General features: G+C 39.7%; 2 protein-coding genes across 2 annotated transcripts in view; one reads left to right on the top strand and one right to left on the bottom strand.

Moving 5' to 3' along the window:
• The first annotated feature begins 2,362 nt into the window (after positions 1-2,362).
• znf276 (zinc finger protein 276) lies at positions 2,363-7,410 on the top strand. Its single transcript, XM_014033817.1, has 12 exons — positions 2,363-2,513; positions 3,112-3,413; positions 3,548-3,851; positions 3,933-3,979; positions 4,049-4,471; positions 4,724-4,802; positions 5,324-5,410; positions 5,717-5,836; positions 5,954-6,029; positions 6,128-6,245; positions 6,375-6,474; positions 6,544-7,410. The coding sequence occupies exons 2-12, from the start codon at positions 3,170-3,172 to the stop codon at positions 6,788-6,790; spliced, it is 1,845 nt and encodes a 614-aa protein (XP_013889271.1). The 5' UTR covers positions 2,363-2,513; positions 3,112-3,169; the 3' UTR covers positions 6,791-7,410.
• The window catches only part of LOC106536501 (FA complementation group A), a gene marked incomplete at its 5' end in the record, with an annotated part of 11,241 nt that continues 8,735 nt past the window's right edge, over positions 6,953-9,458 (bottom strand). The window contains 8 exon segments of the mRNA XM_014033799.1: positions 6,953-7,562; positions 7,664-7,762; positions 7,833-7,983; positions 8,103-8,178; positions 8,257-8,350; positions 8,441-8,503; positions 8,607-8,763; positions 9,118-9,233. Coding sequence (XP_013889253.1) covers positions 7,464-7,562; positions 7,664-7,762; positions 7,833-7,983; positions 8,103-8,178; positions 8,257-8,350; positions 8,441-8,503; positions 8,607-8,763; positions 9,118-9,233 — 855 coding nt within the window. The 3' untranslated portion in view covers positions 6,953-7,463.

The following is a 9,458-nucleotide window of genomic DNA, read 5'->3' as shown; positions in this document are numbered from 1 at the left end:
GATAAGATAAGATAAGATAAGATAAGATAAGATAAGATAAGATAAGACAAGACAAGATAAGATAAGATCTTTATTGTCCACCAAGGTGGAAATTTTTCTTTGGCTCTCCAGCCATAAAACATATTCAAACAAAAGCACACACATAAAATCAGATAAGATAAGATAAGATAAGATAAGATAAGATAAGATAAGATAAGATAAGATAAGATAAGATAAGACAAGATAAGATAAAATCTTTATTGTCCACCAAGGTGGAATTTTTTCTTTGGCTCTCCAGCCATAAAACATATTCAAACAAAAGCACACACATAAAATCACAATTTCAAAAATTTAAAACATAAATAAAAACAAAAATAAAAACCCTTAACATATCATCAGTGGGAGATTGTCATTTAGTTTGATTGAGAATGGTTATTGCACTGGGAATAAATGACCTCTTGTTGGTGTTCTTGGTTGCCAGAGGGACCCTAAAACGCCTCCTGAGCTCAAAGGTTCAAACTGACAAAAAAGAGGATGGCTACTATCTGCTAAAATATTCCTTGCCGTCTTCCAAGTTCTTTCTTCAAACAGCTGAGGCAAAGTTTTTTCCCCACTATCTTATTTGCCTTTGGAACAAATTTTGAGAGTTTGTTCCTTAGTCTACAACTTGTGTGACCATACCAGGCAGGGAGATGAAAAGTTAGGACACTCTCAACGACAGACTTATACACAAGCTCTAGAATATGCTGACTAACCCCCAAACCACTAAGTCKTCTCAGAAGATAAAGTCTCTGAGAGCATTTCTTAAAAATGTAATTAGCGTTTTCAGCAAAAGTGAGCTTACTGTCCAAAATTGACCCTGAGTGTTTAAAGTTTGCCACAGTTTTGACAAGTTGGCACCATGTCTCCAGGGCCTTTATGAGATAGATAGGCTGATTCATCTGTAGGTTTATTTGTTGTTAATAGTCCTGCCAGAGCCATGTCATCAGCATATTTGATTAGAATACAGCTCCTGTCATTTATTACAAATTCATTTGTAAAAAGAGAGAATAGAACAGGAGAGAGGACACAGACTTGGGGACAACCAGTGCTCACAGTGAGCACATCAGAGATGTTGCCAGCACAACAGACCCTCTGTGGACGACAAGATAAAAAATCCCTAATCCAGAGAACTAGGCCTGAATTGACATTAAGACCAATGAGCCTCCTTAAAAAAATGTGAGTTTTCACTGAATTAAAAGCAGAACTAAAATCTACAAGCAAAATTCTTACAAAATGTTTGGGGCTCAGCAAGTCATCCTGCTATAGTGATTGTGAAATGCTGATCTGCATTCAGTGCAAACAAAGGGCTCTCCTGAATCYCCCCAAAACAATGTGGAGGATTGAGTCAACAGATGGAATCTGTCAAATGTAGAATCTTGGAAAATATGTTTAGGTGAAAATATATGCTGCAACATAAAAAAAAAGAGTTTAAATAAGACAACTGCAAAAATTAAACATCATGAATCAAACAGAGTGGTGGAGCATCATAATGATAAAGATGTAGCTTTTGCAAAACTTCTGTTAAACCAGTATGTTTATTGTTTCACCTGTGATTTCAGTTTTTTCTGTAAGTAAATAAACTCATGTGGTTGCTAACAGGAAATGTCAGGAAACATTAATCATACCAGAAAAACATTGTTATCTGTGATTTTTTAAATTGCAATGAGTACATTTTAATGATGCATATACAGTTTATTCCTTTACGTTAGTTTTTATAGTAACTTGTGTATTTAAAAGTTTTTATTATTATGATTTTTCATGTACTTGTTTCTTACAGAGCTGCWAACCTTGGTCCTAAGGTGCTGAAGAGGGGTGGTTAGGGATAATACTGTAGGGACCCTCCTTGGGTACTTTCCGTATCGGTTTATCTTGCTGGGTTTTCTGTAGTTATTGTTGTTGACAAGGTTGGCTTTCTGTTTAACTCTACAAGCATATTTGGTTATCTCTTTATTCTTTGTTTTTGGTATGTCAGGGAGGTCAAACTGTTGCCTGAATTTTGAAACTTTCTTTCTGATGGAGTGCATCATCTCACATTCTTCATGGTGTTTCACTTTTTGGAGGAGTGAATTGTATGGAGTTGTTAAGTGTGTGTCAAATCCAAGGTCAGTTCCAGTTGGACCATGCCCCTCTTCCTCCTGTTGTTCTTGGCAAGTAAAGTCTGTCAACATCTGCTTTTGGGTGGTGCAACTTTACCATTGTTAGCATAGCTATTATTATTATTATTATTATTATTATTATTATTATTATTATTATTATTATTATCATTTTATTTTTTCAGCAGTAGTTGTAGTGGCAGCAGTAACAGTGTTGGTCGGCAGGTGGCGCTCTGTAGTTTTTCTTCTTTTTGTGTTTTTTCGGAGGCACTTCCGGGTTCTAATGTTTACAACTGATTTTATCTTTTAAACCTCATAGTTTGTTCTTCTGTATAATTAAATATATTTTTACAGAAAAGACATGTTCTCCGTCTCTTAGTATCAGTGTGCACATTCACGGTAGGCACTGCTTTAAAATATTACAATTTATTTTTTTTAATTTGCAGCATTTTTACCCGAACGCCGCCCTCACTTAGGGCTAATCACTCAGCTAGCGTCTGGTTTTTGGTGAATAAACTTCAGGAAAGAAAATATAGTTGCGATGCAAATGTCCCATACAGATTTGTGTGTTTGTTAAATATGAATGAAGCTTGGATTTAAAGCTGTATATCCGCGTTTTTAATAAATAACATTTGTATGGCACTAAATGAGTGAAAGCAAATACAGAATGATACATTTGTTGTAGCTATTTTCTCGTCGATTTCTTGCAAAACTCCTATATTTTTGTTATTAGCTTCTTAAAAATCATTTTATTGAGTTTTTAAAGTAAGCCTATTCAAGCCGCTATGTTAGGTATTTTCTTGATGCAACCCTTATATTAACCCATTCATTTTATTTCTGATTATAGCCTACCTTGTTTTAATCGATGATATGAGAACATTATGAGCTAAAATATTACCAGCAATTAAAATAATACAGTAAATGTCACAAGCTTGAGGTTGAGCTCAGAAAAATGTTCAGTTAAAATCTATGGTTTATGTTCCATTTTTTGTCACAGGCAGCACAAGACCATTCTCAAGATCAGCTGCTGGTAGTCAAACAACACAAAACAAACCATGAAGAAAAAAAACAGACGTCTTAAGACTTCAGGGAGCACGCAGCGAACTGGCAGGATTCAAACAGCAGCAGTGGTAAGTGAAGAGAAGATGCCTTTTGGCAACAGAGGGAAACTATGGAAGACTGTTTCCTCAAGTACAAGCAGCATTTTACCTGACGGTTCAGAAACAGAGAAAGCAGCTGACTCGGACTTCAAAGCAGAAAACTCAGAGAAACATCCAGAGAGCAAGTCTCGATCTTCAGGTGAGTGGTTCAGAGGGAACAGATGTTCAGATATGAACCTCATAGCTAAATGAAAGAAGAAGCCTCTTTCTTTAGTGCAATTACTGTAATTCTGTATGCATATGGATATAATATTTGTCTCTATCGCGGCACAGGAAGGCTGTCTACTGCCGTCTGTCGGCTTTGCCATGGAAAGTTCTCCCTGCGCAGCCTGCGGCATGCGTTTAACAAATGGCCTCAGGACTCTCTGAATATTGCTGATGATTCAACCCAGTCTTCACTTCTGTTCCATTTGGACTTCCAACGGTTGGTTGGGGTCCAACTAAGCCGCGAACCTCAGCTTTCAGATTTTATCTGCAAAAAGTGCTTTGCAAAGTTCTACAAGTGCCACAGCATCCTKATTAGATTTCTGCAGAGAGTCAACCTCAGACCTGTTGGAAAGGAGAACATGCAAAGTCGGTGAGTTGTGGGAAACCCCTGAGACATTTTTTAAATTGAAGAAAGTGCAAAACCACAAGTAACCCTTTGCTTCTTTTTCAGGAAGAATGCAAAGTGTCCTGAGTCTTCAGTAAACTGTAGTTTAAAAGGTAAATAATTATTTTTTTGCTTACATAAAACATCTGTTTGTGTACTCTCCTAATTAATTTTATTTTTAGCAACATCAAGTGTTACATCAGACCTTAAGTGCCTCCAAACCCTGGTGACCTGGGCTCACCATCACGGAGTGGCCTGCTGTTCTTGCCCTGACCTGAAGGAGGTGCTGGAGGACCAGTGCTGGGGCTCCACGAAGGTTGTGTGGGGCTGTGTGGACGGTCACAAATACATCATGGACACTCAGAGCACCGCTGCTTCCTACTCAGACGGCACTGTGAACTCTAGCAGCGGAGCGTTGAGAAGCGGGAATGGGGACAGAGTAATGTCAGAGCAGGAAGAGGAACAGGAGAATGAAGAAGATGGAGAAGAAGAGCCCAGTGAAAGGACATCAGTAGGAGGTTTAAGCACTCTGGTTCAGCAAAGTCTGTCTTCAGATGGAGTAAAGATRCAGAAGGTGCAGGATGAGTGGACCGGCAGCAGTGAAGGTAAAACCACAGAAAATCTAAAATCAGCTACAGAAAATACCACTTTCAGTTGATCTGCTTCAATTAAGCATCATCTTAGGTGGACATGATTCGGTTGTAGGTCCAATTTGAGATTTTCATTATTCTAACAAACACTAAAATGCTTCCTCTTGAAACTGAAACATTTTTGAGTTTCTAACAGTGCGTTAGGTTTGTGATGGGTCTGTTGAAGTCCTGGACCTCACACGGTTCTGGTTTCTTCATCTTTCCCAGGCCATGATGAGGCGATGTCTCCAGCTGCAGCTGCAGCTCCTCTGCAGAACAGGACGGCTGACAGCGATCTTTCTGACAGGTTAGTCTTCAGTTCATTCTCCCCGCTGCTACTAATACTCTGATTCTTTGAGTAATTATACCACATTAAAGTAAAAAGATGTRCATTTAAAATGAGCATAAGTATGCCATATAAGACTTGTTTTTTTCTCACAATAATTAATTATAACAATTATTGGTTTTATTATATATGTACAGAATTATAGATACAAACACAAATAGTTTAACTGTTCTAAAAAATGATTAAACTGAATAATAATTTTAAATATGCTACATTTGATACTGCTGCACTGTGAAACTCAAAGGTCTAGGTAATTATGCTTCTTATGAGGTTAATAAASAAGTACTTTTATTGAGTCTTCAAAATATACCCATCRGTTAAATACAATCGAATATTTTATTTTCTCCTCTGATTTTGTGGGTTTTTTTTTAAATTAATTTTACCTCACCACCACTTGCAACTTTAACGCTTACTGTCATGTTTAAAGGGACGCTGATTGAAAACACAGAGCAGGTGTGATAACTTTACCTGCGTGTGTTCAGGGGCATCTCTGAAGATGATTTTGAGGAGAACAGAGGAGGAGGAGGACTGTTGGATGAAGAGGAGTTTGAGCCGTACTCAGACAAGAGGTTGGTAGGAAGAGTTAATGTGTTGAGTGGATTGCTAACAGAAAAAAGATTTCAACTTGACAGCATAATTTATTTTATTTTATTATTATTATTTTTTATTAATGGGTCCCCATTAGTCTCTTCATTAGTCTCGTCAAAGAAGAGACTAATCTTCCTGGGGCCCAATTTAGATTATTTAAACCAGCAATAAGCGAACCGTTGGATTACTAAACAGAAGAACTAAATTTATGACTYGCCTGAATAAAAGTAAACTTTTGTGGAGCGTTAGTTCTCCGGGCTGGATGAAGGTTTTTCTCCTCCTCCCAGAGCTCGCAGGCTAGATGTCGTCAATAAAAGAAGGCAAAACCCAAAGACCCCAGAGGAGCCCAGAGTTCGAAAAAAACCTGGACCCAAACCAGGCTGGAAGAACAAGTTCAAACCCAAAGGGTGAGTAGAAATCATGCAGGTATATGTCACAGTTGAATACATTTYTAAAAACATATTCCTGTTTAGTTTATTTGATTTATTTAACTAAGAATAGCTGCCTGCTTTTTTGTCTTTAAGAGAGGAGCTTCCCAACATCTACAAGTGTCCTTATCAGGGCTGTACAGCGGTCTACAGAGCTCCTGATGGCCTAAAGGTCAGCATTTAGCAACTCAGTGATATTAACACATGGTTTTCACTCTTCTGCATGGTTGAGACATCACACAGCTTTAACTTGTGGCGTGGCTTCTTTAGAAACACATCAAGGARCATCATGAGGACATGCGGGAACGACCCTGTCCCCATCCCGGCTGCAACAAGGTTTTCATGATTGATCGCTACCTGCAGCGACACGTCAAGCTCATCCACACAGGTGAGGTTCAGCTTCTTCTCCACGCCGCTCTGTGAGAATTACCTCCGGTTTTTCATATTTGGCACCACAGCTTAGTTAATTTTATTATTTAAAAAAAACGTAAATCAAGTGTTTCTGTTCTGTGTTCAGAGGAAAGGAACTATATTTGTGATCAGTGTGGTCAAACGTTCAAACAGAGAAAACACCTATCAGTTCACCAGATGAGGCATTCAGGAGCCAAACCACTCCAGTAAGTCCTGATTTAAACTAGCAGCTGACATAGTTTACAGTTTTGAAAAACAGATTTTTACTGTTTTAGATGTGAGGTGTGTGGATTCCAGTGTCGCCAGAGAGCGTCGCTAAAGTACCACATGACCAAACACAAGGCGGAGGCAGACCTGGAGTTTGAGTGCCTGATGTGCAGGAAGCGTTTCGAGAAAGCCCACAACCTGAACGTCCACATGTCCATGGTCCACCCGCTGACTCAGGCCGAGGCTCAGAGGGGCGCCGACCTGCAGACCATCGGTCTGACCGGAGAAGTGGTTCAACAAGACCAGGACAGGTGACAGCAGGGGGTCCAGGTCTGCTGAATGGTGRAGGCAGGAAGTTGTCTGGACCTGGTGTTCAATAGAAACCATAATCAAGACCGGTTCTTCCACAAGCTGTGATCGGTCCAGAGTCCTGCTCTGAAACACAAAACTGTCGACATACGAGGCATACTGCTTGAGTTCATTTGAGCCTTTTTAAAGAAAGAACCACTTAATTCATTTTGCTCTTAAAGTACAGGAGATTTTAAACGTTTGTCAGTGACTGAAACTAAAACAAACATTTGCAAACAGATAAGTTCAAAGTTTGAATCTTTTCTGTCTCTAAACTCAAAACAGAAGCAAAACCAGGACTTTTTTTTACACGTTTTAAACTGTTCAGKAGTTGAAACTGGTGGAAACCCTTGTGACAGATTGTCACTGCTCTGTATTGTGTTAAATATTCTTGTTGCCTCACACACATTAAAACTCTCCTACATGTAAAAGTTCTATAAGATGAGGCAGTTTTATGTAATCTCCATTTTTTTTAATTAAGTTATTACTCCGTGTTGTAGCAACGGAAGGGCTTTYGATGTACAGGTGTAAAAAGTGTGTATTCTGTAAAAATGTATGTTCAAATAAAATGTACAAATTTTTCTTTTTCCGTCGTGTTTCTGTTGGATATTTGAGAYCAGATGTTTCCGTCTAACGTCAGTCAGAGAAAGTCCATCTCAGGACTGAGACTGTGGTGGTCCAGGYGCACAGAGAGCGCTGCAGCCAGCTCCGGGTCCAGGTCGACACATCGAAGCTCCAGCTGAATAAACGAGAAAAAACAGACAGGAAGGAGTGATGGCGGTAAGTCAGAGACGTGCTCACGGTGTGGCACTGGCGTGGCACTGGCGTGGATGTGGTTACCTGTCTGAGCTGGCCGGAGGACAGGTCGGTCGGAGACGATTTAGAGATGGAGTTTAAAACAAACCGCTTGGTGTGGCTCAGGATCTGGGACGGCTCCAGCTGACGACAGAATTCRGAGTTAAAAGCTGTTTCGTTTCGTACGAACAGAAACGATGGCGCGCGCCGTCACCTGCCGCTYGGAGGGTCCCACGGTTGGTGTGGGTGTGTCTCCTTCCAGGAAGAGCTGCAGCAGAGAGATGTAGCAGCTGACGGTGGTGTGGAGGAACCCAGGACAAGAAATGGCCTTCTGAAGCAGCTCGGCTCTTTGCTGCGGCACCAAGCTGAACGCAGCAAAATAAAAMCATTTATTCCTGAAACAACCTGCAGCCTCAAGATTAYRAAACCGCTGCAAAGATTAATGAAWTAACCTGAAAATAAACTCCTTTATGGAAAAYCTCACCTGCAGAAAGCCCAGGGTATTAGTCGTGAACACTCGTCTGACGTCACCAGGTTTACTGACTGATACAGACTTTGTTCTTGAGTTGAGAAAAAAAACAGCTCGTTGAAAATGGCAACAAACACAAAAACAGATTTATTCCAACAACTAGTTGTACCGTTTAATTTGAAGATGAGCAGCCAGTCAGCAGAGGTCACCAACACAGTCAGGAGCTCCGTGCAGAAATATTCAGCTTTTTCCAGACTCCTCTCCTACAGAAACAAACAAAAAGAAGGAATATTTTAGTAATAACGACACAAGTTAAACAAAAATGGATGTCTGGACATGACTTGCTGGCTCACCTGAGGAAACATGAGCGCTGACAGGTAGTCTTTCACGGACAGGAAGAGCAGAAAAACAAGCACCTGTAGGGGAAAGAGTAGAAATATTAAAATATTTTTAAAGCAGGAGCTAATGTTTTTTTGCTTTAATAATGCTGGTGAAATCACGAGTTTACTGGACATTAACCTGCTTGTGTTTTGCGTCTCTGTCTGGTCGTAGCGACGTCAGAGCAGCGCTGAAGCTCAGGCGGTTTCCCTCGCAGTCTTGCCAGGCCCGGTGAAGGCCGGCTGCCAACAGGAGAGCTGCCGCCGAGGGCGTATGGATCACCTGACCTCTCTCCAGGCTGCATAAAGTTTCAACACGGTCCGTTTTATTTAACAGTTTAAATATAGAGATTTTTATTACCATTTGCAGCTCCAGCATTCATCAGGGYGTGGACATAAAACCTCATTTACCAGAGTGTTTTTAAAAGGATAACTTCTTCTCAAATCACATAAGTTACATTAGAAACAGGAGTGAACACTTGAGAAAGCAASTTCTATACATATTTGTAGTTTTTTTAATGTCCTCAGCTTTTCTTGCCACTAGAAATATAGCAGAAATGAAGAAAAATTCATACTTTTGATAACGACTATAACATTTGGATTTTAATTTGATATACGTCACGTTAGGATGAGGTGTGAGTGTTTATTTAAACCTGCAGGCCCACTGTCGACAGTCTGTGAGGAGCTGCAGCTGCTCTGGAGGAGGTTCTCCACCACGCAGACGGCTCCAGAGTGAAAACAGTCCAGACGACAGCTGCTGCCACCAGCGCTGAAAAACAAACACAGATTATGCGTTATTAATCTGAAAAATATTTTTCTGTGTTCTGACATGAACCTAAACAAAAATCTAAAATGGTTTTTATTTGATTTAATAAATTTGTAAGTATTTAAATTGTTTCTTGAAATCTTGCAACTTTTATTTACGGTATTAGTTGCAAATTTTAAAACTAAAATGAAGTTCTGTGTGCTACATTTTAGAGCCAGTTTATTATTA

The sequence above is a fragment of the Austrofundulus limnaeus genome, unplaced genomic scaffold (genome assembly GCF_001266775.1).
Source record: "Austrofundulus limnaeus strain Quisiro unplaced genomic scaffold, Austrofundulus_limnaeus-1.0 Scaffold7, whole genome shotgun sequence".
In the NCBI taxonomy this organism is placed as follows: domain Eukaryota; kingdom Metazoa; phylum Chordata; class Actinopteri; order Cyprinodontiformes; family Rivulidae; genus Austrofundulus; species Austrofundulus limnaeus.
Note: the sequence above shows the minus strand (reverse complement) of the source record. Positions and strands in the feature narration are given on the sequence as shown.